General features: G+C 40.9%; 1 protein-coding gene across 1 annotated transcript in view; it reads right to left on the minus strand.

The window, feature by feature from the left end:
- Nucleotides 1-22,141, minus strand: part of OTC (ornithine transcarbamylase) — a 40,051-nt gene extending 17,910 nt beyond the window's left edge. Inside the window, exons 1-5 of the mRNA XM_032781893.1 lie at nucleotides 21,983-22,141; nucleotides 17,079-17,217; nucleotides 16,391-16,472; nucleotides 9,402-9,489; nucleotides 1,901-2,054 (exon numbers count right to left, since the gene is read on the minus strand). Coding sequence (XP_032637784.1) covers nucleotides 1,901-2,054; nucleotides 9,402-9,489; nucleotides 16,391-16,472; nucleotides 17,079-17,217; nucleotides 21,983-22,059 — 540 coding nt within the window. The 5' untranslated portion in view covers nucleotides 22,060-22,141. The remainder of the gene's footprint in view (nucleotides 1-1,900; nucleotides 2,055-9,401; nucleotides 9,490-16,390; nucleotides 16,473-17,078; nucleotides 17,218-21,982) is intronic.
- Nucleotides 22,142-26,959: the final 4,818 nt, after the last annotated feature.

The following is a 26,959-nucleotide window of genomic DNA, read 5'->3' on the forward strand; positions in this document are numbered from 1 at the left end:
GATATCAGATCTAAGCTGGTAATTAAGCTTAGAGGGTTCATGCTAGCTTCTCAGTTTATGAACGCTAAGGTTCAAATCTGAGTAGGAAGCTATGACACAAGGTTACCTCTGTTCCATAAAGACTTGGTGTCCCCTCACTTTTATAGCTGAAGATGACTTCTAACAAAAACAGGGTCATCAAATGTAGAAGGAATCATTTATGCTAAAGCAGTGATACTCAGACTGAGGCTCCTGAGTTGTAAACAGCACATAACATGTCTCCTGCGGCTCTTTGCAGCACATATTAAAACAGTGTGACTTAATTATTAACCAGGCAGGATGCTTTTACTATGTTATTAACCAATTGTAGTTGATAAAATAGTAATACTTGATCAGTCAATTTGCTGTGAGAATAATATATATCGATATAAAAATGAAATATTTCCCTTGTCATACTGTTTAAATATGAATACATAGTACCATAGTAAATGAAACAATGAATTCACACCACTGGGGCTTTTTTGGGTAATGTTGATTGCTAACTTGGCTCCTGAACTACTGAGGTCTGAGTATCACTGCACTAAAGGAATGAGCCTGACAGCATGTAAAGTTTCCTGCATGAATGATTTTCTCTCCCTCTCATTCTGGGTATTTGCCACATACTCTCCTACAGTTAGGCCTTCACAGACTGAGAGATGACTGAATGATCTAGGAAATGGATAAGAACATAAGAAGGGCCTTACTGGGTCAGACCAAAGGTCCATATACCCCAGTATCTTGTCTGCCGACAGTGGTTAAAGCCAGGTGCCCCAGAGGGAATGAACAGAACAGGTAAGCATCAAGTGATCCATCCCATCGCCCATTCCCCGCTTCTGGCAAACAGAGGCTAGGGACACCATCCATGCCCATCCTGGCTAAAACCACTGATGAGCTTATCCTCCATGAACTTATCTAGTTCTTTTTTGAACCCTGTTATAGTCTTGGCATTCATAACATCCTTCGGCAAGGTGTTCCACAGGTGAACTGTTCATTGTGTGAAGAAATACTTCCTTTTGTTTATTTTAAACTTGTTGCCTATTAATTTCATTTAGTGACCCCTAGTTCTTGTGTTATGAGAAGGAGTAAATGACATTTCCTTATTTACTTTCTCCACACCAGTCATAATTTTATAGATTTGTATCATATCCCCCCTTAGTTGTCTCTCAATCACATCCATACAAAGTAGTGTCTATTAATTCAGAAAGTAAGGAAGCATCCAGCCCTACAATGTACTAATGAATTTTATAAGCCAGTTCTTTACCTGTTTGTAAATTGGCATAGCTCTATTAACTTCAGTAAAACTACATTGATTTGCATCGGCTGAGGATCTGGCCCTGTATGTGTACAATGTTATTTAGTTGTCACATAAAATACCATATTAAAATCAGAACAACAAAATATGATCCTAATTCATTCCTTCTCAATATAAGCAAGGTTTAAGGTATCCTTGTTAAGGATTTACCTTTCTAATATAGACAAGGTCTCAGTCTCAACTATAAACAGGTTAGGGCAAGGACTTCAGAATGAAACGCTGGCTCCATGGCAAATCTCTCATTGACTTCAATGGGGACAGGACCTCACCATTATCTTAATCTGTAAAGCACCATGCACATTTTTTTTTTTTGCACCATGGGCTCAGTTCAGCATGTAATTTAATTATAATCTTAACTTCATTCCTACATAAACTGATGGGACTACTCAACTGCTTAAAGTGTATTGTCTGATGGAGGCCTCTATAATCAACACACATTCCAAATTACTTATCAGTTCCATCTCAAAATATCTAAGGATAAACTGCTTGGAATAGGACTTTTCCCAATATTTAGCAAGACTGATTAGTTTTCTAAGAGCTGTGTTATTATAAAGAGAAGGGTGTTATTACCTGGAGTGTAAGGTAATCAGCTAAAATCTGGATAGGATGGTATGAATCAGACAATCCATTGACTATTGGGATTGAGGCTTCTTTCGCCAACAGGTCCAGATCAGATTGTTTATAAACCCGGGCCAAGACTGCATTTGTCAAGCTAGACAGCACCCTAAGGTAAAGCAAAAGATATCAAAGTCAAACATCATAAATATATTGCTACTTTATTCTTCAATGTGCAATATATAAATATTAAGTGGTGGTAAAGAATAAATTTTTTCCAGTTGCCTGAATAATATACGATGTCTGCATAATCCACTAAAATGCAGACATTTAACAAGCTGTAAGAAGTGAAAGGAAATTCTTGCTCCACACACAACCCCATTCAATGATTTTCTGTTTCATTTTTGATTGTCACTAAAGCAGAACTAATGATGCAACATTAATAAATGGGCAGGTAACAGAGGCGATTGTTTGATAATATAAAATTATAGGGATTCGATAACTCAAAAGGAATAAAGACCAACAGTACCATCCTAATGTGTAACATATATAAATAATTATATTTTGTGACACACACACAGTAACACTATTAAAGTGGCATCAGGGTTCTAAATTAAAAGACAAGGATAAAGATATTTGGCATTCATTACTGGCACTCTAGCTACAGCTCATGGTTTTGTGCCTTGGAAGTAGGGATTCAGGGATGTGTCTGCTATGAGAGCCCTGCATTTTCTATATCATATGGATATTTTTAGGCAAATCTAGCATGAAATCAGAGGCTTAGCTTTGCAATTCTGTGCTTTTGTGGAAGTAATCAGGCCTCAAGTATTATTCTTTTGAATTATTTTGTATGTTTTAATGTTCTCTAGTAGCATCTTAAAACCAAATAGGCAAAACTGTGAACAGCAGGGCATGGAACTGTGACACAGAGGCCACTGGTGGTTCATTACTCTGTCAGCAACTCTTGTCAGGCCTGGCATACTCACTGCATCTCCCACAGTTGTCATAATCTGTACCTAAAAAGTGTCATGTAAGGTATCATACACAAATTGGTTTCACACTGGTCCCAAAAATCATTGTGTGGTGTATGTGCAGGATATGTACAAATAGTTATAAATATGCACTAGAATTAGTTCTTAAAATGTGTTTGGCAAGCAGTGCATATGCCCAGTCTGCCCTGAAAAAAGGAACGTGTATTTGCTTGTCTGCCCAGCCTGATCATCTGTCAGAGACAATGAAACTACATTTACAGAAGAGGGAAACAAAGCCATCAACCTAGTGAGCTGGGGAGATAGCCTCTTAACTATCACAACTGGGGCAAGAGACTGCAAAAATGAATACGGTGTCAGCTCCCTGATGGACACAGCAAGCTGAGCTCCCAACAAGGCTCCCTGGCTCCTGAAGCAGCCCCAATGAACTTTGGGAGGATATAAAGAGAGAGAAAAAGCCATTCTGGCATCGTTCACCTGAAGAAACAAAGGAACTGAGCTCTGTAAAGGGTTCTGGTCAGCTATGCTGGAAAAGAGACTTAGTGAGAAACACTTCTTTGAACAAGAGAGTCTAATTAGATAAATAAGGTTTTAGTCATAGAAGCATATTTTTATTTTTGTTTGCATGTAACCTATCTTTATTCGTTATACTTGGTATCACTTAAACCTATATCCTTTTCTTAAATAAAGTTGTTTTACTTTTACTATAAACCAATTCGGTGCAGGGTGTGTTAACCCAAGTTAAATTAAGAGGCTGCAGCGTATTGTCACTTTAAAGGAGCAACAAACTTTAACAACTTCTGTGAGGGTTCAGTGAGAGGGCTGGACACTGCAGGGCAGATGTTTTCGGGGAAATTCAGGACTGGGAGGGTGTTGGAGTCACTCTGCAAAAAGTAATTGAGCAGTGGGAGCCAGGGTGTTACCTGTTGGCATCATATCTGGGAACCCCAGCAGCATAGTACGTAAGGCACCCACAGTTGCAAGGCAGGCCTCAAGTGAACACTAAAGTGTCACAAGAATGCTCTTACAATTGGTGCCCTTACAATTGGTGGATTGCTGACTTGCCATGATGGATTCTTACATCTCCTCTGGAAAGAGAGGTCCCAGTGTCAGAGTCCTGATGTAAGCGGAGTCAGGATGAGCACTACCCTGACATCTGGTGGTGAATTGTAGAGAGTGTGGAAAGAATTTTAAGAATTTGCATTGGCATCCACCCCCCACTTAGCATAACCCCACAGCAGCTTGGGATGGTGATTTTAACAGCTCTGGGATCCCCAATTTCTTTGATATTGGGGCAGGAGGAAAAAAAAGTTTGTCACCCTGATTGTGTGAATGGGGAGCTGTGGGACTGCTTTTGTGACAGAAATGACTCAACCTCAGTTGTGTGGTACTTGCTAAACATGGGACATGGGTTCCAAAACCCTATGAATTAAGAGAGGTTGGGGGATTGGTGTGTGTACCTAAGGGTATGGGCCTCTTGAGGGCCTGGAACATCAATTACATGTTTTCTTCTTTCTAGTTTTAAAGAGTAGAGCTAATTTTTGATTCTATTAGAAGTCTATCTAGAGATGGCTGAGCTGAGTTCATACTGGGCCAATGGTGTACCAGCACCAGGGTTCCCCTACTACTGAATTGAGATCACTGAGTGCTGTGTTAACTAGTGGGGGAGCCTGAAGACCTATTGTTAAGTAGCTGGCAGAGCCAAATACTTTGCAGTGTGTTGGAGTAGCCCATGGAACAGTGAGCAGAGTGAAGTGGTTTGGAGAGACAGCTGGAGGAGCGGCACAGCTGGCTGTGGTGAAGGCTGCAGCAAAACTCCATGGAGAGGCAGAGCAGTTGGCCTTGGCCCACGTAAGGTGCCCCTTAACACCCTGTGTGGACTCCCCTCCCCCCCCTTTCCACCCAGGCTTTGGGGGGGGTAAAACTCCGCAGATGGACTCTCGAATTCTGGGGTGGCACTGACCAGAGACTTTTGGGTTGTTGGACTCAGGGGTGATTGGACTTAAGACCCTAAGGGGAAAAGAACATTGCCAGACGTACCTGGGAGTGGGGTTTTTTTGTTTATGGTTTGTGTTATAATCCTGTTTGTGGTGTTTCTCCAGTGGGATGCTGCATTGTTTCCTTCCTTTATTAAAAAGATTTTGCTACACTCAGACTCCATGCTTGTGAGAGGGGAAGTATTACTCCTAGAGGAGCCAGGGGGGTGTGGTATGTAAGTGTCACTGGGTGGGGGCTCGAACCGGTTATGCATTCTGTTATTGAAACGGAACCCCTGGATACTGAACCCGGCCCTTGTTGCTGCCAATTCAGAGGGGCAGAAGGGTTACACTTACACCGGCAGGTCTCTCACTGAAGTCAAACATTCCTTATGCAGATAAGATTCTCATTAAGGGAAATCATTGATGCCACCTATACAGGTAAAGAGGAAGAACTGAACAGGATAATCTGTAAGGTTGCTGTCTGTGCCATTATTTTTTTTCTAGCTACAACTTATAAAGGCGTTACTTTTGTTTAATCTACCTTGGATGTGTATTTAGGGGAAATGTGGTTTTATCCAAACTAGTAATCATATGACTGATAAAGAGCTTCAAAAAGATGGATCCCTTTCAATGTAAGGTACCTACAGGGAACTCAGCCATAACATGGTCTGATGCCAGATTTCTTGCCTAACCTGTTGAAAAGATAGCTACTGCAGTGAGTACTTGAATCAGTGAATACTGACCACGTGCCTTACAATTAAGGTAGCACCTTTTGTAACCCTGACTCATGTCAAAGAACTGGAGCCAGGAAATAAAGGTCAGTCTCTTACCAACATTATGGTGTCAAACACACCTTTTAATATGCTGCTAGAAAGCCCAACTGAGAACTGAAGGTCCTGTTAGAATCTAGACTAGAGTGAAGTCACCAGGAAGCTGGAGCCAGCCTGAGAGAAGACCAGGCTCAACCATAGCTGAATCAGGCTGAAGCTAATTTGAAAGAAAGAAATAGCAGACAGCTGGGTTTGCCCAGAAAGAGAGACTTGGACTGAATCGGAATCATCTTGAGAGAAGCTGGGGCCAATTAGGGTGTCTGAGTTTCTGAAGACAATTGGAGGAACAAGGCCTGTGACTCTGGGGCTATCAGTGGTTACCCTGTATCTGGGGAAGTTATCAGGATTCCTATGTTGATACTAACTCAGTGTAACTCATGATTTTTGTGAGTTTTGAGATGTCTGGTGTTTTTCTTAAAGCGTCCAGATACGTGATTATGTGTGAACCTCAACTTTCATTTTAAACTTTAAATTTCTAGCCCTGATGGGTGTGGAGGAAAGCTTGAAAATGTGACCCAAGTGCACCTTGAAGGCTCAAAAACCAAAAGGCAAAGAAGAAAAACTCTGGTTATTTTTTAAAAATCTTGTGATTTTGAAGCTAATCTGCACTGGCTGTGGCAATAGTGCAGACTCATGTAACAGCTCGCAAAGAACCAAGGAGATAGGGAAGGGTTTCTAACCAAAATGTATATCCCTATTATTTAAAAATGTTTATTGAATAAATGGTTTAATCTTCTAATTCAATGCTACCAAGTCACTAGTGGGGTTGTTTTGTTCTTGTATAAGTGGTGGGTAGGTCAAGGGTGCAAGCCTATCCCTTACAAATGTAGGAATTGACCCCTGATAATATCTGTGGACTATCAAGTTTAACGACTGACTGCTTCAATGCCACAGCTCAGCATCTGTGCTGCCGTGATGTGTGCTGGCATGCACTGATGTCACAGTAGAAGAATATGGCATAGCAGGTACCTGCTGCCAGTGTTTCAGTTTGCCTGATACCCAGACACACTAAGCAGCAGTGAAAATGTTCAAGACCCTTCATAGGGTAGAACTCTGTTATTGTCTAAGTATATGTCTTTAAGAGCTATTACACAGCACAGAGGCTTTGTTATGGCCAAATTACAAGTCACTAAAATGTGTTCTCAGTGGAAACACTGACAAACCCCGACCTGCACCGGGGCTGTATTTCAACTATAATAAAACCTGTGGGCCTTTTATAGCCCTCTATCCCCCTTCACATTAAGCCTCAGCCTCCACTATTTCTAAGCCTTTGGAGCCATAGGTATGAAGCTGTAATTATTTGAAATAGTCTCCAGACTCGTTAAAACTCCAGTATTCCTTGTTTTTTATTGTCTATTTTCATGCTCCTTGAACCAGGCTTCTATATTGGTACCTACCTATATGCTAATAAAACATGCACAAGCATTACTAGGGAGGTGACTCGCAATATTTCATTTGTTCTTTGTGTGAATGGCTCAGTCCTGCTCCTAGGGAAGTCAAAAAGGATTTTGCTATTGATTTCATTCAGAGCAGGAGCAGGCCCACTGTATCTATCAGAACATCTTTGTTTTGTAAAGTAGGGTGACCAGACAGCAAATGTGAAAAATCGGACTGGGGGTGGGGGGGTTAAAGGACCCTATGTAAGAAAAAGACCCCAAAATCGGGACTGTCCCTATAAAATTGGGACATCTGGTCACCCTAATGTAGAGCAGCCTGCCTGTGAGGTCAGTAAATGACCAACAGCCTCCAAATTAAATACAGGGTCTGTGTTTTTCTGGTGCGGTATTGTCTGGAGATGGCTCTCTTAAGTGGTGGGGGGTACTCTCACCCTTTCCCCCTCCCCCACCCCCTCCCTGGAACCAGTTGCTAACAGTAAAGTCTATACTCCTCATCTTCCCTGCCAAACCATCCTCTCTTCCTCCCTCTATCACGTTTGCCAACTTCCCTACCCTCCCTATCAGTTTGGTTTGCAGGCTGGAGGCCATCTTCCACTTCTCTCTTTCCTTTGGCCCCCTACCTTCATGCTGCCACCACATCTTGCCCTACTCCAAAATCCATCCATTCCTTAAGCAAAAAACTTTAGCCCCACTGTAAACAATTCTCACTTGAATTACTGCAACCTTTCTTCTCTGCCATCATGGACCCTTACCTCAGTCCATCCACAGTGCAGTTGCAAATACCTTTGCTCTGACCACATCCAGTCCCTCTTTAAATCCCCTCACCTTTGCCTCGATCAAATTGGTCTTCATGTTCCAGCTTTGGCAAATACCTCCCAGCTGCCACTGTGATTTTTGTGTCCATCTGATCCTCTCCCAAGCTTCTTAACTATCTCCTACTCCTTGCTTTTCAAACCCTCTTAAACTGTGTTTCTCACTTTACTGCTAGACAGTGAGAAAACACCAGCTAGGAAGGGGCTGGGAGAACAGTGCTCTCTTGGGCTGGGGGAGGAGCTCTTCATCTGCCTTTAATAGAGCAGGGGAAGCTGTCCCCCTTCTATTGTAATACTTCCCTGTTCCTAATGTCACTGGAGTTACAGTAGGGATGAATGTGGTCTGGTAAGTTTGAATGGCCTACCTGTATATAACAATAGCTGCTTTAGCAGCTTCATTTGAGGCAACATTCTTAGGTGTAGAAAGAAAGTGACTTTGGGGGAATGAGGTTGAATCCCATTGTAGCATTGGAATTCAAATAGAAGGAAGATGAAGTAGGACAAAGGAACAACCCGGAGATGGAACCCGAGACTGTACTGTGCCTTACTTACAGCTTTGGCTGCCTCTCTCTGCAGCTCTCATCATTCAGTGGGTGTTAGAAACTTACACCTATAGCTACCAAAGCAAGTCATTGGGTGGTGCTTTAACTAAAGCATCTTAACATTAATTACAATTAATGTATATTCTGGTGTCTTCAATATTGTGTGTTTAGTGGGACGTAGGAGGAGAGTGAGCTACAGCCTGAAGAGACTGCAAGCCTGATTTTCTTTCATCACTGCCCCATATCTACTCTCCTTCAACAGATGAAGGTGGAAAAGGACACTCTAAAATGTCCAAAAGTTTTTTCTTATGTTTTCCTTGGATTTCATTGCAGAGGGGAAAGCAATGCAGTATTGAGAAACCATCACTCCAGTTAATGACCACAAAGAACATAGTCAGAAGGAGAGAAAAAACCACAGCTCGCTGATTGTGTTTCTTGAATTGAGCTTGACAAGCCTGAGGTTCTGTGTCTTTCGAAGGAGCAGAAAGGACCTTTCGAAAGGTACTAACCTTGGAGCATCTGAGCCCTGACATATTAATCTTAAACTACAGAGGGACTTCTTAGAAAGCAGCACAAGACTCCAGATTGGTTGAGTCATTAATAAAGGCTTAATGGGGAGTGAGGCAAAGTGACAGCATCTGCAAGAAATAGCCGCACACTTCTGTGGTTTTTAAAGCTCTGGTCAATTTCCCATAGAATGCAGGGGGAGGGGAGATCCAAGGGCTCAATTCACCTCCACTGGACGGAAAAAATGCAAAAAGGTGACACGTGAATTTTGCAAACTGCGAAAATGTGGAGAATTTTGGTTGCCTTTGAAATTTCATGGAAAATAAATACTTGGGGAGTCTAAAATCATGCAAAAAGTTATCACTAATCTGGTGTGTTTATTCCACAACATTTTCTCACCAATTTCAGCCAGATCTAGCACTTTCACATATGCAAAACAATCCTATGATATTTTACCAACCGTGCTGTATCTGTGAGACTCTCGTTAACACCCAAATGTATATCCTGGGTTGTAAGGAAACAAGGATGTCCCCCAAGGAGAGCAAACCCTGCAAAGATTAAAAACAAAATACAATCTGAATGGTTACAACTTGAGATTTAAAAATAAATCCCAGAGAACAGGTATTTGCAACAACAACAGCAGTAAGGGAGGCACCCCCTTGTTTGGGACATTTAATGCCAGACTTCACAAAACACTGGTAAATGCACTCTAGGTTGAAATCCATTCAAGTACAGACAGCCCTCCTAAAGGCCTTTAGACATCACTGCAGACTTATGTTCAAGGCAAAATCCATGCAAGTTCATGCATGGTAATAACCATCACTGAATCCCCACATTAAGGGCTGCGTTATTCTTTTCTCACACTAGTTTATAGCCACTGATCTTAGTGAAGGTACACATCTGTATAAATCTAATTTAAGTTAGATTAGGATCAGGCCCTAAGGATGAAGTTCACTCCTGTGCAGGCATAAGACCTATGCACCATTTTAAGTGGGACTTAAGTACTGGGCCTCTGCACTGATGTGAATTTTACCTTATGGGCCAGATCCTGGCCTCTGTTCTGCCTGCTTTTCACTGCTCCAGCTATCGTAAAGAACTGGTTGAGAATTATCCCTGTGACGGGCTGGATCACAGAAACTCCCTTGGGAGCTGCCAACTTATGTGCCAAGACTACTTCTGCCCCTGCTTTCGCTACCCACTCGTGACCCCAGCACTCTGTCTTGCTGAGCCAGACATACCTGTCTGCTCCAACACAGACCCAGGGTCTGAATTACTTGCCCCAAAGCTGCAGACTTGACTGAAAGCAGCTTATAGAAGTGTTCTTGCCTTTAAAACTCAGATGCCCAACTCCCAGTGGGGTCTAAACCCAAATAAATCCGTTTTACCCTGTATAAAGCTTATACAGGGTAAACTCCTAAATTGTTTGCCTTCTATAACACTGATAGAGAGAGATGCACAGCTGTCCCCCCGCCCTGGTATTAATACATACTCTGGGTTAATTAATAAGTAAAAAGTGATTTTATTAAACACAGAAAGTAGGATTTAAGTGGTTCCATGTAGTAACAGACAGAACAAAGTGAATTACCAAGCAAAATAAAATAAAACACGCAAATCTAAGCCTAATACAGTAAAACAATTGAGCACAGATAAAATCTCACCCTGAGAGATGTTTCAATAAGTTTCTTTCACAGACTGGATGCCTTCCAAGTCTGGGCACGGTCCTTTCCCCTGGTACAGCCCTTGTTCCCAGCTCACGTGGTAACTAGGGGATTCCTCATGATGGCTGTCTCTCTTTGTGCTGTTCCACCAATTTATATACCTTTTGCATAAGGCAGGAATCCTTTGTCCCTCTCTTGGTTCCCACCCCCTCTTTCTCAATGGAAAGACACCAGCTTAAACATGGATTCCAGTTCAGGTGACATGATCACATCACTGTAAAACTTCATTACCCACTTGCCAACACACACATATACAGGAAGACTTACAGGTAAAACACAGCCATCTGCAGTCAATTGTCCTGGTTAATGGGAGTCATCAAGATTCCAAACCACCATTAATGGCCCACACTTTGCATATTTACAATAGTCCCTCAGTTATATTTCATATTTATAGTTTCAGATACGAGTGGTACATTTATACAAATAGTATGATCACACAGTAGATTTTAAGCTTTGTAACGATACCTTACAAGAGACCTTTTGCATGAAGCATATTCCAGTTACATTAGAATATTTTCATAAAATCGTATAGAGTGCAACGTCACAATCCCATCGTAAGGGAAAATCATCACCCGGGGCATAATTCAGCACCACTCTGACAATGTTCTAAATGATATGCTTGAGAGAGCACAAGGCTGGTTTAAAGCCATATTTATGCCTCAACTGTTCAGATGCAGTGACTCTAGCTCTAGTGCAGCTGAAGGTCTGGGTCTAAGGGTTTAAATTGGGCTTAAGTGGCCCTATGAGGCTCCCGCTGCACTGGGGTAAATTTCATTCACTAGAGAACAGATCTTCCCTGGCAGGAGAATGGACTGGGTGATCTAGCAGGTCTTCCCATCTCCCGTTTTGATTACAGGAAGTAACCAAACAAACCCAAGTATTATCATAGCATCCCACAGGCAGATCAGCATTGTCACAGTAATTTGCTATTCTCTGGAGTGGAAAACATCTCTTCAGTAGTTTAGAGGGCAGCATGGATCAGCGTTCATGTCACAATCCCAGTCAGTACCTGGCCCGGGCAGAGAAAGCTAAGGATCCAAATTTGGTGATGAATTCTGGTCACATGCCACTTGAGGCACATTTCACATATGCTAAGAAGTAGATTAAACAGCATTTTTTGGAAATAGGCTGACATTATTTTTCATTTGGGGTGAAGAGAGGGCCACATAAAGTGTAGAAGAGTTTAAATCCTCTTGTCTCAGAAGCTGTGATCCAAAAGGTGCTGGGAAACTGTTGCTTTGTTAAACCTCAAGGAAGTTTAAAGTAGATCAGCTTTGTTCTCACCAGCAGATAGCAGGGCAGGTATTGCCATTACTACAGCTTTTCGCATGTGCTTTTGCAAGCGTATTAAATATTAAAAGGATAACACCACAACTATTGTTCTTCACAAATGACTGCTCTTGGAGTGAAGATCAGTATTTAAAACAAAACAACTATCATGAGGCTCTGAGTTCACGCTGCAAAGTAGAGACAGGTAATGAAGCCATGCACATGCTTCTCACTGTGGTCAGTTTTAAAAAGGAAACAAAGACGTGTGTGGGAGGCAAAGCATATGTCCATAGAGCAACATGTGTGCCTTTTGTAAAATATACACTTAGGTGAGATTTCATGGAGTATAAGTCAGAGCAGATCATGTCCCTGTAGGTCCCACAAATCCTTCTCTTTAATACCACTCAACGTCTAGCAGAGTGGTTTGCCCCTTTAAGGGCTGGAAGGCCTGGGGCTACCCAACCCTGATTACTAAAGATGCAGCTCTTTGTGGAATCAGGTAGTTTCCTATAAAGGACAGCAGGTGGATAGTGTGAAGGGGAGAAAGTTCATGAAATAAGAAAGATGCTTGTAGGAAAGTACAGGCTAGTGCTGACAGAAGAATGAAGATGGGGATTGGCAGCTTTGGGTAGAGTAGACTGGGACAGAGGAAGAGTTCTGTGTGTGGCAGAAGAACAAGGATAAATACTGTATTGACTTTTATGTTATGGCTATGGATTTTATCTGGGAGATTTTGAAGACAGCTTGAACTATTTCTGTTATTAAACCAGCCTTAGGGGGAGGTGCTGTTAACCAAAAGAGAGATTATGTGGTGTTCTTAAGGGGCCTGTGAGAAGGGGCTTACAGAGTAGGGTGCTTGCAAAGTGACCCCTACCTATGAGGGGGCACTCAGTAAAATGACCACTTGGTTACAGTCTCCTATTAGAAATTATCTCGGGGCTTGTCACAAAATGAGAAGTCAAGGCTGGACATCCATGGACCACATTCCAGTACACATGGTGGAAGAGGAATGAATACTCCCCAGCCTGGTGCAAATATACTGCAAAAACAGTGATTGTTTTTGTTGCCTTATATAGAGTCCACCTATGGAATCCATTTCTACTAAGATTATGAATAATTGGTGCAAAGAGTTGTGCATGCCTATCATTGTTGAGTCATGTGCTGAGATCCTCACCCACAGACCCCAACAGCTTACTCCTCTCATGGAGGGCCTGAGGAATAGTCTCTCTGAGTGACCAATTTCCTCATTGTTCTTTCACTTCTGACTGTGAGTTGGCTGCCACTGCTTGACAGAATTTGGCATGTAGTGTAAAAAATGCATTTTAAAGATTTAAAATTAAAAGCTCTACTTAACAGCAATTAGGGGAACATTCCTAAGGGCTGCAGTCTGAAACCTAATGACTGTTTTTTAAGGATAGCTTTGGAAGAGGATAATAAGGTACCAGAGTAATCTACCTAGCCAGTTTAGATAGTATCTACTACTTGGCACTCTAAATGCCAAGTAGTGTATTCCCTGATATGTTTCACTCAGCCATTAGGATGATATAAAATGATGTAACCTATGTGAATATATGTACATGGTGAGTGTTTATGCCATTATGGACCTCAGTTTTCTTTCACAGTGGTGTGAACTGGAAGTAACTCCTTTGTAGTCAATAGTGGAATTCCACTATAGAGGAATCAGGCCCTGGGTCTCATGACATGAAATAATATATCTGAAGTTATCATCAACTTTGAGTATTATTTGTGTATCCCTCCCCTATTTCAAACTTGCAGCATATTGTCCATATTTCAGTGTCTGTAGAACGGCCTTATTTACTATCAATACCTCATTGATATTTAAGTGCAGTTACAATTGGGGAGGCAAGGTATGATTGAGAGGTGGCATGATTATACTAGATATAATGGAAACATAGAATGGCATTCACCTTTATATCATGACAGAGGGGAAACTTTATTTTACAGACAATATATGACCATGTGGAATGCCCTTTTTTCAACATACACGGACGACGTGTATGTTTACATAGAATGAGCATGGGACTGTGACGGCAAACAGATGACATTTCCCACAGGAAGTGTAGTAATACATTTGGTAGGCTCTGAAAAAATAGGTTTATTTTACAAACGCTGAAAGTTACTGGCGATTCTTAACTTACACTAATAGTTTTAATCTTAATAACATGCTAAAATAATACATGTACTAGAAATCTTCCATATCAAATTAAAGTCAAGATTGTATTTGTTCAAAAGAACACCATTTCTCCATTACATTTCAAATCCTATCAGAATATTGAGTTAGAAATAATACATGTTGGAAGAACTACAAATGTAAAATATGCTCTCATATAGCGCTGCAAATTAACATGTATTTATTTTTCAAGAACTGAGTTCTTTAAAATATGAGAATGGAAGAATTTTTATTTCATTTTATTTTTTTAACAATTCCACAATGTTAACACACACCTGTTTTCTCTTAGACATTGCACTGTGTAATAGTGAAATACAGTCATTTCCAGCTCAATTGTCTACCAACTTCATGGAGTGTTGCAATGTTTGCTTATGCAAATCCATGAGGACAGATTATCAAAGACTTGGGACACAGGTGACCCTTTTCAAGACCTCAGGGTGATTTGTGCCTGAGAAATGCCATTAGAGATAATGTGTGCCTCTGAAATCTTGGAAATAACCATTGTAGGACTCACTTACACTTTAGAAAATTGTTAGGAAATGAATTTATTTCACAACACAGGAGTGTGAGGCATTTTGTTATGATTTCAGAGGAAGCTGCCATTTCACCTTAAATAGCAGCTGGGATGTACAGAATTACTGTGGAGGTGGAGGGAGGGGGGATACTTGAATCTGCTGTAGAAGCCAGATCTTAGAAGCAAAGGACAACACGACGCCCATATCTGTGCTAGATGGAGGAGGGAGTGCAGGGAACAGTCTGACACATGCCTGGTGCACGAGTGCAGGAGACCAACACTAGGTGGCTCTAGCAGGTCTGATGTATAAGGGGGATGGCTGACCTTAAAGGGAGTTGTCGGTACATTGGTCAGGGGCTGAAACTCCTCTGAAGCTATGCTGATTGTGATCTGGAAGGAGGAGTAGAGAGGGGCATGGAGCCAGCAGGAAGACACAGGACCTCCATTTGGACACCTATGGCACCACAAATTACTTAAGAGTCATATGTATATTGGGGGAATCTTCAGACTTGAGAGCAGAACAGTCTGTTCCTTCCTCCCCTTCTTCCTGTGTTCTCCCTTGCTTCTTACAGAGAAATCTGGATGAAACTCAGTGAGAGGGGCCTTACAAAGGTACCTGTCCCTTACATGGGACAATTCTACTTGAGGGAGGTTGGGCCCAGTACAGTTTACTTCAGTGTAAATGTGGGAAGAGAAAAGATTTCCCCACCTGGTGGGTATAAATGTCTTCATAAAGAAGACACCAATCCTAAATGATTTCTTGGATGCAAAGATAGAATGGTTGGGTCTGTGCAAAAATATTATGGTCCCAATCCTGCAAACATGTAAGCATCTTCTACGTATATGAATAGAATTATGTAGATGTTTATTCTTTTAGCATCCACGTCTACAGTGCCTGGTATTATTAGGCCAATGTCCCCATTTCTCCATCCTATCCCAAGCTTGTTTCTCTAGAGGTAGTCATGGGTTTTTTTCTTTTTTCTCTAACTTAAATCAAGATGTTGTTATGATTCTCGGTCTAAATACATACTCTGAGGGCTTGTCTAAATGGATCCTGAGTGTGCAGCAAGCCAGTGTGTGCTTGGACAGTGCACTAGCTTTCTGCACACTAACTAGTTGTAGGGACCTTGCTGCCACTCACTAAAAATTCCATATTGTGCTCTGGCATACCGCTGTGTCAAACAACAGTATGTCAAAGCACACTACAGAACCTGTAGTGCACAGGAGTAGGGTCTACATGGCGACTTAACATATGGCAGGCTTGTGTTCACATCCCGGCTTACCGCATACTAAATTTCCATGTAGACAAGCCTTGAGATTGAGACAGTCATGCATAATAAATTAGAAAGATGTTAGTTAGGACAGCCTGTGCAGAATTCAATTGGTGTTACTTGCTAAAATGAGTGAAGGGAAAGTGTACAGCTAGCTAATATGGCATGAAACTTACCTCAGAAAGCAGAAGGCTTTCATGTTGTTTTATTTCAGTTCTAACTTGTTTAGAGTTGACCCTGGGGGATTTTAGTGGTCAAAGAGATGTGCCTGTAGTATTAATGAGGCATAACGAAACAAGACACAGCTCACACTGTCGAGTAAACTGCCATTCTCCTCAGACTTGACTTTCATCCTTGCTGCTCTCCAACCTCCCATGTCTCTGCGTAGAAACTGCTAACTACATGATTAAGTAATGGTTTCATGATATGGACAAATGTACTCTGCAGAGAAAATATTTATTATAACATGGTTTTGTCTAGATTTACCTGTTTCTGTGGATAATCTTGTTCGGGTACTTCTTTTCTCAAAAATCATGGCTAAAGATTTTCCTTGCAACAAAGGCAAATACTGAAAAATAAGAATGAAAAGGGATTTGGAAAATTGTTCACTCATTATCCATTATCTAACATTTGCTTCAGAGTTTAATGGTCACAGGAAATTAATAATAAAAGCACTCACTGTATCATTTCTAATCCCCTGGCCCTCCAAAGCCGTCATTAGCATTGGGAAGAGTTTGGGAGAAACAGAAAGTTCTAGGGGCAAAAAGCGTCTTCATTTTTGTTTTTGTTTTGTTGTTTTAAACAAATGAAAGAGATCTCCGATTCTTATCTTGCTCCTACACTACATACAGAATAATGCTCCTATTCCTGTAAACCTTTACTTCTGCATGTAGCCCAAGTGAAATCATTGGGAATACCCAATAACTGGGAATTAGATAAGGGGTACACACTTTTGAACAGCATAAATCCCCTACTGCATCCAAAGAACAACATTTTGCCTTTTACTGGCTGGCCCTTCATTTGATGCATACAATTTAAACTAATTAAGGGTTGAAGTGGTTGTTTAGGACAAGCCAGTTTAGTTGCTGATTCACATGATCTTGTATGAGAATCTTGATTTGGTGAGCTGAGTGACTGAACAAGCAAAGTGGATTTTAATTGAAATTTTACATACCTCTCCCTTGTCCTTTATTCTTTGTTTCAAATCTGATGCTGTCCATAGCAAATACTTTATTTCTTCTGCTGTGTAATTTTGCAGAGTTAGGAGGTCACGACCTTTCAGATTAACATTAGTTTGAGTTGGTTGCCCAGACCTACACCAAAAACAGGCTCTTTGTCATTGGGTATTAATTTGTTACACATGCTAAAGCTAATGTACAACCAGCTACCTTCTATCACTACCATCATTTGATGCAGCAAGATAACCTTCATGGCCTGTGATAATTAGTTTGTGACTTTTCATCTCACAGTAGGGTGACCAGATAGCAAGTGTAAAAAATCGGGATGAGGGTGGAGGCTAATAGGTGCCTACATAAGAAAAAGCCCCCAAAACTGGGACTGTCTCTATAAAATCAGAACATCTGGTCACCCTATCTCCCACAACCACAACACTGCACTGTTTGCTATATTGCTCACCATTGTAACCATCTCTCTTATTATCATCATCCATGAAACTGATCTTTTTTCCTTGTAACTTCTAATATTTGAATCTGGGTTATATAATCAAATAAACTCAAATGTAGAAAACCACTCAGGGTCTGGTTAAACACTTAAGGCTGCATTGTAGCTTGTTTTGAACAGGAGTGCAAAGAGTCGGGGCAAGATGGCTCCTTGTGCTTTTTTTCCCAATCCCAACTCTGGGGTGCTGGCCCAGGACTGCTCCTATGGATATAAATAATGTTTGATTTGTGAACCACTCATACACATTTCAAATTCATTTCCAGAAACTGATATTGCCAATTAAAGAATCCAGCAGCTCATTGCTTAATATTTGATGAGGGGGTAGGATTGAGGGCTCATTGATGAAATGGAATGTTTATAGTCTCCCAGCGGAGTGACACTGCAAAGTTCATGTTATCTTAAATGGCATATGACTTGATCAAACAGCCGAGTAAAGCCAATATTCCTTTAACCTTAAATCAAATAATGGAGACTGATATGTAATTTAACTCTTTCTCTGCTAAACAGGGACTGATTATATCTGCAGCTCTCTTTATTGTAACACAACTTGCACTTCACTAGTACTAAAGTTTAGAAGGTCCTAAGCCAAGTATGTCTTTCTCATTAACTGCAGTGACTTTAATTAGATAAGAGTCAAAACACCAAGAAGAATAAAGTAATAAATGAATGGAGTTGGTGGGGTTTTATTCGCAAATACCTCCAACTCCAGTTCATTCCTGAGTTCAGCTTCAAGCCAATGCTCAGTTGCAACTGCTTCCAGCTGACAAGACTTGGAGGCCAGGAATTGCAGAAAAAAAATTGCCAGGAGTGCTACTAGCAGTTGAGCTGAATGGGAGCACCAGTGCCCAATGAAGCTGTGGTGGCTTCTGCTGTCTTTACCATCATGTCAAAATGGTGGGACTCTTTTTCTACAATTCCCCTGGCATAGGCAGGACATGGAACACACAAGTAGCCTTATGACAGTATTTACCAAAGAGAAAATGGGACTCCATGCGGGGCTAGCCTGAGTGCCCTCCAACCCCCATGGGTCTGTCCTGAGCCATTCGCCCAAGTCCCCGTACTTCCTCCACACGGGGCTGGCCCGAGCACCCATACCCACACAAGACTGGCATCTCTGTTTGCAAGCCCTGTCTGCCCCCTCTGTGCAAGGGTGGGGCTGGTGTGGCTGCTCGCTTGAGCCCTGCCTCCCCTGTATATAGGGCTGGCATCACCACTTGTCCCCTCACACATTCAGCCACACCCCACTTTTTTGGCAAAAGGGGGCATTTGTCCCATTTGCTCTTGCCAACTGACAGGGCTTAAAAAAGGAACTGTCCCAGCCTAAACAGGACATATGGTCACCCTAGAGTAGCCCATATTATTTTTTAAATCTGACACTGATGGGTTGTATAGGATGGAATTTTCACAAGCATTGGTAGAACTGTGCAAAGTCAATGGTAAAACACTAACTGATTTCCATGGGAGCAGAGAAAGGCCAACCTGGAGCACTTTTGGAAACTTCACCCATAATTATTTTACATTTTCTTAGTAACAAACATCTATTAGTTGTATTTTAGTAGCTCTGAGCCAGGTTTACAAAGATAGGCTCCTAAAGACACGTAGTAGAGCTAGTTGAAAATTTTCCGATAGAACTTTTCCTCCAGAAAATGCTGCTTTGTACAAACATTCTGTGGGAAGGTACTAAGTCCATTGAAACTTTCCATAGAAACCAGCCTGCCTAGTTTCCTGCTAGCCCAGGCTCCCCAGCCTGATGGGCAGCTGCCACCTGGAGCATCCTAACCCTGCAAGCGGACAGCTCTCTGAGGAGTCAGGCAACACAAAGAAGCAGCTGCCCTGGCAGTTATACAGCCAGGAGCAAGCTGAAAGCTCCCATTTCTGGTTCTCCCAGAAAGGAATTTTTTAGAATTATCCTCTCCAGAATATTTTTTATTTTTTTGACATTGCTCTGACTTGGAACAATTTTTTTCACTCCAAAACATGGAAATTTCCCACTCGGAGAGAAATTCCATTTTCCTGGTAGCTCTAATAGTTAGTCATCTAGTGCAATATACAAAAGCACCTAACTCTCATGGTTAGGAGATTTTGTAAACCCCACTAGATGCCTAGCCATATATCTAGATGCTTAAATCCCTTTGGAAATCTGGCTCTTTGAAGTTCACAGTATTTGTTAAACCAACAGATTAGTAGATCCTAATTTTTAAATCTATATGTTCTGTTGGTCTTAGTGAGATATTTCTGAAGGGCTAGGTTTTGTGAGCTAACAAGATCTATTTATAACTTTGTCTAGCAAAACTTAAAAATAAAATACTATAACAATAAAGCAATAAAATAACATTTCAGATTGAACAACTGAGAAAACAACTAAAACTCACACAAAGCACTCAGTGCTATCTTTGCAACCAATACAGGTTATAGTATAACCAGCAAAATCCTTGACTTGCATGTATGTTCAAGTGCCCTAGCTGATTTTACAAGATACACACTGACATATACCTGGATGCTGAAGAGCAGATTTGACTTTTTGAAAACTATCCAATGAAGGCTCAATCTCATGAAAAATAAAATAGCAAGGCAGACAAATAACAGTTTAAATGTGATTCTGCTTCTAACTTTTATGGATATATACTGTAAGGAAACTTTGTTTCTTAATTGTTTCTCTTTTTTTAGATTAGGGCAGGGTGAGCAGGTCACTGAGCTGATTGGAACATAAAGAGATAGCATGGGTTTTGTTTGTTTGTTTGCTTTTTTCCAAATGGCTCTGGGGATCAAATGGAAATATTCAAATATTTAACTCCCAGGTTTTTAGCAGATCATCTTAAGCCTAATGTTAAATGTCACCAGACTTTGGGGCCCATGCATTAGTTCTACTTCAATGGCTCTGCAACCTCTTGCTGCTCAGTCACTCCACTCTCCCTCACTGAGTTGTCTCTAACATTTTATTGTTTCCAGCCTTAAATAAATTTCATTCAAATTCTGCATGACCCATACTGCTTTCCTAGATTTATTAGCTATAGTCTTCAGCAATATGTAGTGTTCCTTTCAGGGCTGCCAATGTCTTTTCAAATGAGGCATTACTGACCAAATAAATACTAGTGGCAGTTGGTATACAGGGAAGCAAAATTAAAGTGCAATGTGAAAAATCATAAGCCAAATAGTTTTTCTCTCTTCAAATGGGAATGGCAATTTCCTTCAATGATTATAATAACTGGTTGACTTCCTTGCGCTCTAAACCATCATTTGGTTAGCTGGCATTGATCCGAGCTTATGGTGATATCTTACGTTTGTAATGGTTGTGTTAACATAGTCTCCCTTATAATCTGATTTAGAAGGTAGTTATGGCTCAAAAAGTGAGTCTGTAAAAATAGCATAGAGAGCCCAATTAAGTTAGGTGGCCACATTTGAGAAAGGGGAGCCACTATAGTTATTTCCCCATAATGACTTCCATATCAAGTTTGCTAACCAAAGCAAGATTTTGCTAGTCACCAGCAATGCATATGCAAAGCTGGACTACTACATGGCATCCTTCATATGGGGGGACAAATAAATCAGAGAGCTCAGAAAATATTTTCAAACTGCTCCAAAGGAGAAAGAAGACAAATGAAAATGTCTTTTATGGTTTAATAGGATCTGTGCGTATGTAACCCTTGCATACAGTTTTTGAACACTTAAAACTTGTTACAGCCTGTTCCCATTGGAGTCAATGTCAAAACACCCAAAGATCTCAATGATTCAGAGTTAAGCCCTGTCTCTAATTTTAACTTGTTCCTCAAGTTGTGACAATGATTGAAAACAGTGTAATTTAATATTGTTATAGATGTATTTTTCAGAGGCCCACATGAGATGCCAAATCTACACTGTTGAAACAATTACAGCAAAGTGCTGCTCTCGGCTCTCCAGATTTAGTCTTGACCCTGGTATTATGCTCTTCCTGCATGCATGGATTATACGGAGAGAGAGCAGAACACTAAAGCTGAAATTCACCCTGAAGCTGTCAAAGGAGAATTTTCCCCTTCAGTATTTGATCAAAATACTTGTCTGTAGAAATTACAGTCCCTTACATTATATTCAGATATGTGATTGGGTGTTTATGATACATGATGATGGTACGTCCAGAGATTAATTGAATTTAAGAAAAAAAATATTTCAGTGTGTGCTGCTAACCGTTTGCAAAGAATGTAACGTGATTCCACAAGGACTGAAAAGTGAAAGGATAAAAACCCTCCAGTCTCATGTGCAATTACAGTCTGCTGCCTGAAAACAAAGGGCAAAACAGCTCTAAGAACTCTGACGGAGGCCTTTAGCTGAGATACTGATCTCTCTACAGAACTCATTACTTTAGTTTCCAGGTTTATGATTCAACGTTGCTAACTGAAGGACAAACCTAAATGATACACTTACCGAAAATGTTGCACTAGTTGCTTGCTGCTCTTTCTTAAAGTTGCAGCATTGAGGAGGTTCCTCAAACTGAAGAGCATTTTCTTTTAGAATGAAAGTTGCCTTAATCCTGGGAGTAAAGTCAACTGATCCGAAGTTACATGAAGCAGAGAATGCCTTATGCTTCAGAGAGAGAGCAAAGGTAGTATCATGATGAGGCAACCTTATCTTGCATTTTCCTAGTTGTGAAATTTGAGCCAGCTCAGAGCTGAGGTTGCATCTCCCCTTATTCAGATTCTACAGATAGATGTTTCTCACAAGGTCAGTTGCTCAACTCATTGTGCGTTTGCATGAGGGAGCATTACATTATGGCAGTATCAATATTATTTCTTCACAATACCATGCTATTAGAAATTTGTACATGAGAGTAAGATGGCGGATAAAACTAAGAAGAATGTGGAGCAGCTAAATTTATTTTTATGTATTCTAAAATTGTTTGCCTTTTAGGAGTAAACTTTTAAATTGTGCCACAGTACTCTACATGTAAGATTCCCAATGAGGTTAAAGAGTTTAATAGTTTTGTTTGTCTCTGGAAATTTACCCCTTCATCTTAAGCTGCTTACAATATTTGGCTAGGGTAACCATATTTCCTAAAGGGAAAATGGGACACTGCATGGGGCTAGGCCAAGGTGCTCCCCTCCCCACCTGCAAGGCTGGCTCAAGCTGCTTACCTGAGTCCTGGCCGCCACCCTCTCACCCCCTCGCAAGGCTGGGGCATGATCATCGCTAGTTTGAGCCCTGCCTGCATGGAGCTGGCATCGCCACTCACCTCCCCTCACCCCGCACATTCCTCCGCACCATACTTTTTTGGCAAAAGTGGGCATTCTGTTTGCTCTTGCCAACTGATCAATTGGCAAAAGCAAATGGGACAAATGCCCACTTTTGCCAAAAAAAGTTGGGATGGTCGGGACAGGACTTAAGAAATGGACAGTCCTAACCAAAAACAGGATGTATGATCACCCTATAGTTGGTTAATTATGGTACTGAAAAATGTGCTCCTTTGATCACATTTTTTTATCTGCTACATTCAGAAACTCATCTAGAAGCTTCATATATTCTTGGCAACTTTGGTTTTATCCTGACTCAACTGAAAATAATGGGCATTTTTCCATTGACTTTAGAAGAAGAATTGATCCTCATTTCTTTGTTTTTTAATCTTGTTCCAATTTTCTGTTTTTCATGATCACATTTGTTTATTATTTTGTAATGATCCCATAAACTAGTCCAAACCTTTCTAAAGCTTCCTAAGTCATCAACAAGAAAAATGTTGTCTTTTTATTTAATGGCCTATAGGTTTCTTTATGTACAGTATTGTTCTAGCCTGTTGGTCCCAGAATATTAGAGAAACAAGGTGAGTGAAATAAATCTTTTATTGGACCAACTTCTGTTGGAGAGTAAAATGTTGAAGAAGCTCTGTGTAGCTCAAAAGCTCGTCCTTCACCAACGGAAGTTAGGCCAATAAAAGTTATCACCTCACCAACCTTGTCTCTCACTGTTTCTTTGATATTCTCTATGGAGAAGACAAGGGGACATGTCATATGCCCAACCTAGTTGGGGCAATGCTCTATAAATTGCTAAAGTGTTTTTGCAAGGAAAATCTGCTTTATTTCTTTGCCCTCTCATAGTGAAGTATTGCTGACAGCAGAGAAAATAATTTAATCAAAGAGGCAGAATGGTGCAGTGGTTAGGGGGGTTAGGCTGGGACTTGAGAGACCTGCTGGATTCAATTGCCTACTCTGCTACTGATCTCCTGTGTGACCTTGGCAACCCAGTTTGGGGCCAGATTTTCAAAGTACCTAAGCTGATTAGGTGCTTAACTCCTATTGAAATAAAATGAGAGATAGACACCTAACCTTCTTAAGGATTTCTAAAAATCCCATTAGACACCTCTCTCTGTCATTAGGCACCTAAATACCTTTGAAAATCTGGCCATTAATTTCTCAGTTCCTCATCTGGGAAGTGGAGATAATAATACTTCTGTACCTCATAGGGGTGTTGTGAGGCTAAATAAAGACATTAATGATTATCAAGTACTCAGATGCTACAGTGATGGAGGTTGGGGGAAGGGTGTATCAGTACCACAGACAGAAGGAAAATTAAGGCTCATATACATACAATCATTCGTTCCCTCAGCATTTGGCAGCAGTATTTTACAGCTATAGAATGCAATGTGAACTGGCAATAAAAGGGCCCAGTCCAAAGTCCACTGAAATCAATGGCAGGACTACAGCTGCTTCAGTTCCAAGCTCATTAGTGACAAGAGTATTTCAGTTTGGCCTTGAATACAAATATAGCAGCTGAAGGGTATGCTTGTGTTCATTTTAAATAAAATGTGATTTACAAGGTATGTATGCAGAAAGAAGCATGCTGTGGCTCACCACCCTGGGAACATTCTAGAAAAGGCCCAAAGAGAGGGGTGCACTCAACATGTGGAGTGAAGAAGTATAAGCATGTGATGAACAAATCCATGGATGGAAAGGTTAAATATGATTGGTTAGAGGTTTGTGTTATGTAGCTTGTTATGTAAGTGCCATGTGCTATCAAATAACAACGGGAGGGGCTCCTTGCTGGAGGGACTCCAGCTGATTTTTGTACCAGGGGCTCTCCCTCTGTGCACATTGAATAAAGCCTTGTTGAACTGAATCAAAGACCCTTGATTCTGCCCAGCATCTGACTCATTTGGGAACCACAAAATCCCAACACAGCCTTAGGTGCAATCAGGTAATATGTAATAATAAAATATAATAATTAATAATATAATAAAGTATAAAAATATTTGTTTCCTTGACAAAACTACTTTGTCACTAGGCTTCCTCTTTAACTATTACTTTTAAAAAAATACTGAAATGAAAGCAGAATGACCAGCAAACACATCTTTTTATTATATTATTTATATTGCAGTAGAATCTAGCAGCCTTAGTTATGGGCCAGGACCTGCTTGTTCTAGATACTGTACACGCACTTTTAGAGTATAGATTGCTATATTTTTCTTTAAGCAAGGCACCATACTAGTTACAGCTGAATACAATATGCACTTTTGCCAACTCCCATGATTTTATTGCAAATCTCATGATAGTTAGTCTTTTACTTAAAGCCCCAGCTCCTGGAGTCAGGAAATTATGTGAGAATTTCAGCATTCATTTTTTTTTTCAAGTAAGTTTGTAACCTACATGGCTATGGAGAAAAGCTTAAAAATATGCCCTAGGTACACCGTGAAAGTTCAGGAATTATAAGGCAAGTAAAAAGAATGTGAAAATATAAATAATATATATTTTGCAATCTCATGCTTTTGGGATACCTGACTCATGATTAGTGAACACTAGGGTTTGGCAGTGCTGAGTATGTGCATACATATTATGCACTAGCCAGCTATGAACAAGAACTAGTTTGGATTCTGATCACTCCAGAAACCACTGAAACTTAGTTCTTTGTACCCTGTCATCTGACCTCTTTGATGTTCAGGCAACGTTATGATTCGCATTAGTTACCATGTGTGTCTGCTCCCTATCTCTTTTTGTCCACAGTAACACGTGATAATGTATGAAGTTTTCCTTGATGACCCAGAGTGCATTCTGAGGCACGAGGCCCAAGCTGGGTGGTGTCTGTTTTATTAAAAAATTCTTTCGCATTTTAAAATGAAGTGTAATTTTAAAAAGTGACTTACAAATGGGGTTTTAAATTAGGAACTATATTTTGAGTACCATAATTGTATTTTTATTTACAAACACATTTGTATTAAAAACTGTTTTCCAAACAAAATCACTGCAAACTGTAAGAGCCAAGGCAAACATCCACAAAGGTATTTAGGTTCCTTACTTCTAGAAAACAGCATTTTCAAGTTTCAGTCTAAACTGAAGTTGGCAAGGTTTCTAATTTACCTTCAGGATCCCATATATCTTTTCAGTTTCCCTCCTTCTTTTACATCTGATCTGACCATTCTCAAATGACCCCTCTGTGCTAACTTTTTTTCAGCTTAGGCAGGCTGGACACTGCTCCTTCTAGGGCCTTTTAATATTGCCCCATACATCATCAAAAAGAGCTGCTATTGTTGTCCTTTTCAGCCTGTTTGCCCAGAAAACAAGGGCTAGCTCTGAGACTGTTTTAAAAAATGTTTTCTTTTATTCATTCAACCTTGGAATCAAAAGCTACTTCCTTTTAATGGTCCCAATTTCATCCCTTTCATAAGCTGTATTTGGCATCTGACGTACCTTCTTTACTTTGTTAAGTAAGTCAAGTTGCAAAGTAACTTGTGTTCATTTATTTGCTTAGCTGAACCTTTGATTCATGGGCGGCTGGTATAGTAGGCCAGGGGAAGCCTCCCCTGGAGCTGCTGCGGCTGTCGGACCCTCAATTATGAAGTTCTGGGGAGACATTTTTGATTTATTATGCCCATAGACTCCCAGGAGATTACTGATGAACCCAGGAAGCTGAATAACAAATACTGCATCCTCAGCCACCCTGGAACCTGCATCGGACATATCAAAAACTTCTTCCAGACATTAGAGACACTTTTCCCCAGGCAGCTTGGGGTCTGGGGAGGGCAGGAAGGGAGGTGCGGCTGCAGCTGGCCCAGGATTCCTCTGGTGGGAGGGGGAGGTTCGGAACTTTGGCTGGCCCGGGGCTCCCCTGGACAGGCGGGCTCTGATCGTGGGGTGAGGGTGCAGGGGGTCTCAGGGCTCTAGCTGTGGGGAGGGCGGCACGTGGGCAGAAGAAGCAGAGCGAGGACTAGCCTCCCAGAAGGGGGACTCCACGCACCATCCATGCTTTGATTGCTTTTTCTCATTTCACCAATGCATCCCATATGTTTTAATCAAGAAATTCCCCACCCTAAAAATATTCAAAATGTTATGAGATGTGGCATGTTTCAGGTGTCTCTGAGGATATTTGTACTGTTTCTTTAAAATGTGGAGTCTGTCTGAGGTGCAGGAGTGGGAATGATTC

This window comes from Chelonoidis abingdonii, chromosome 1 (assembly GCF_003597395.2).
Source record: "Chelonoidis abingdonii isolate Lonesome George chromosome 1, CheloAbing_2.0, whole genome shotgun sequence".
NCBI lineage: Eukaryota > Metazoa > Chordata > Testudines > Testudinidae > Chelonoidis > Chelonoidis abingdonii.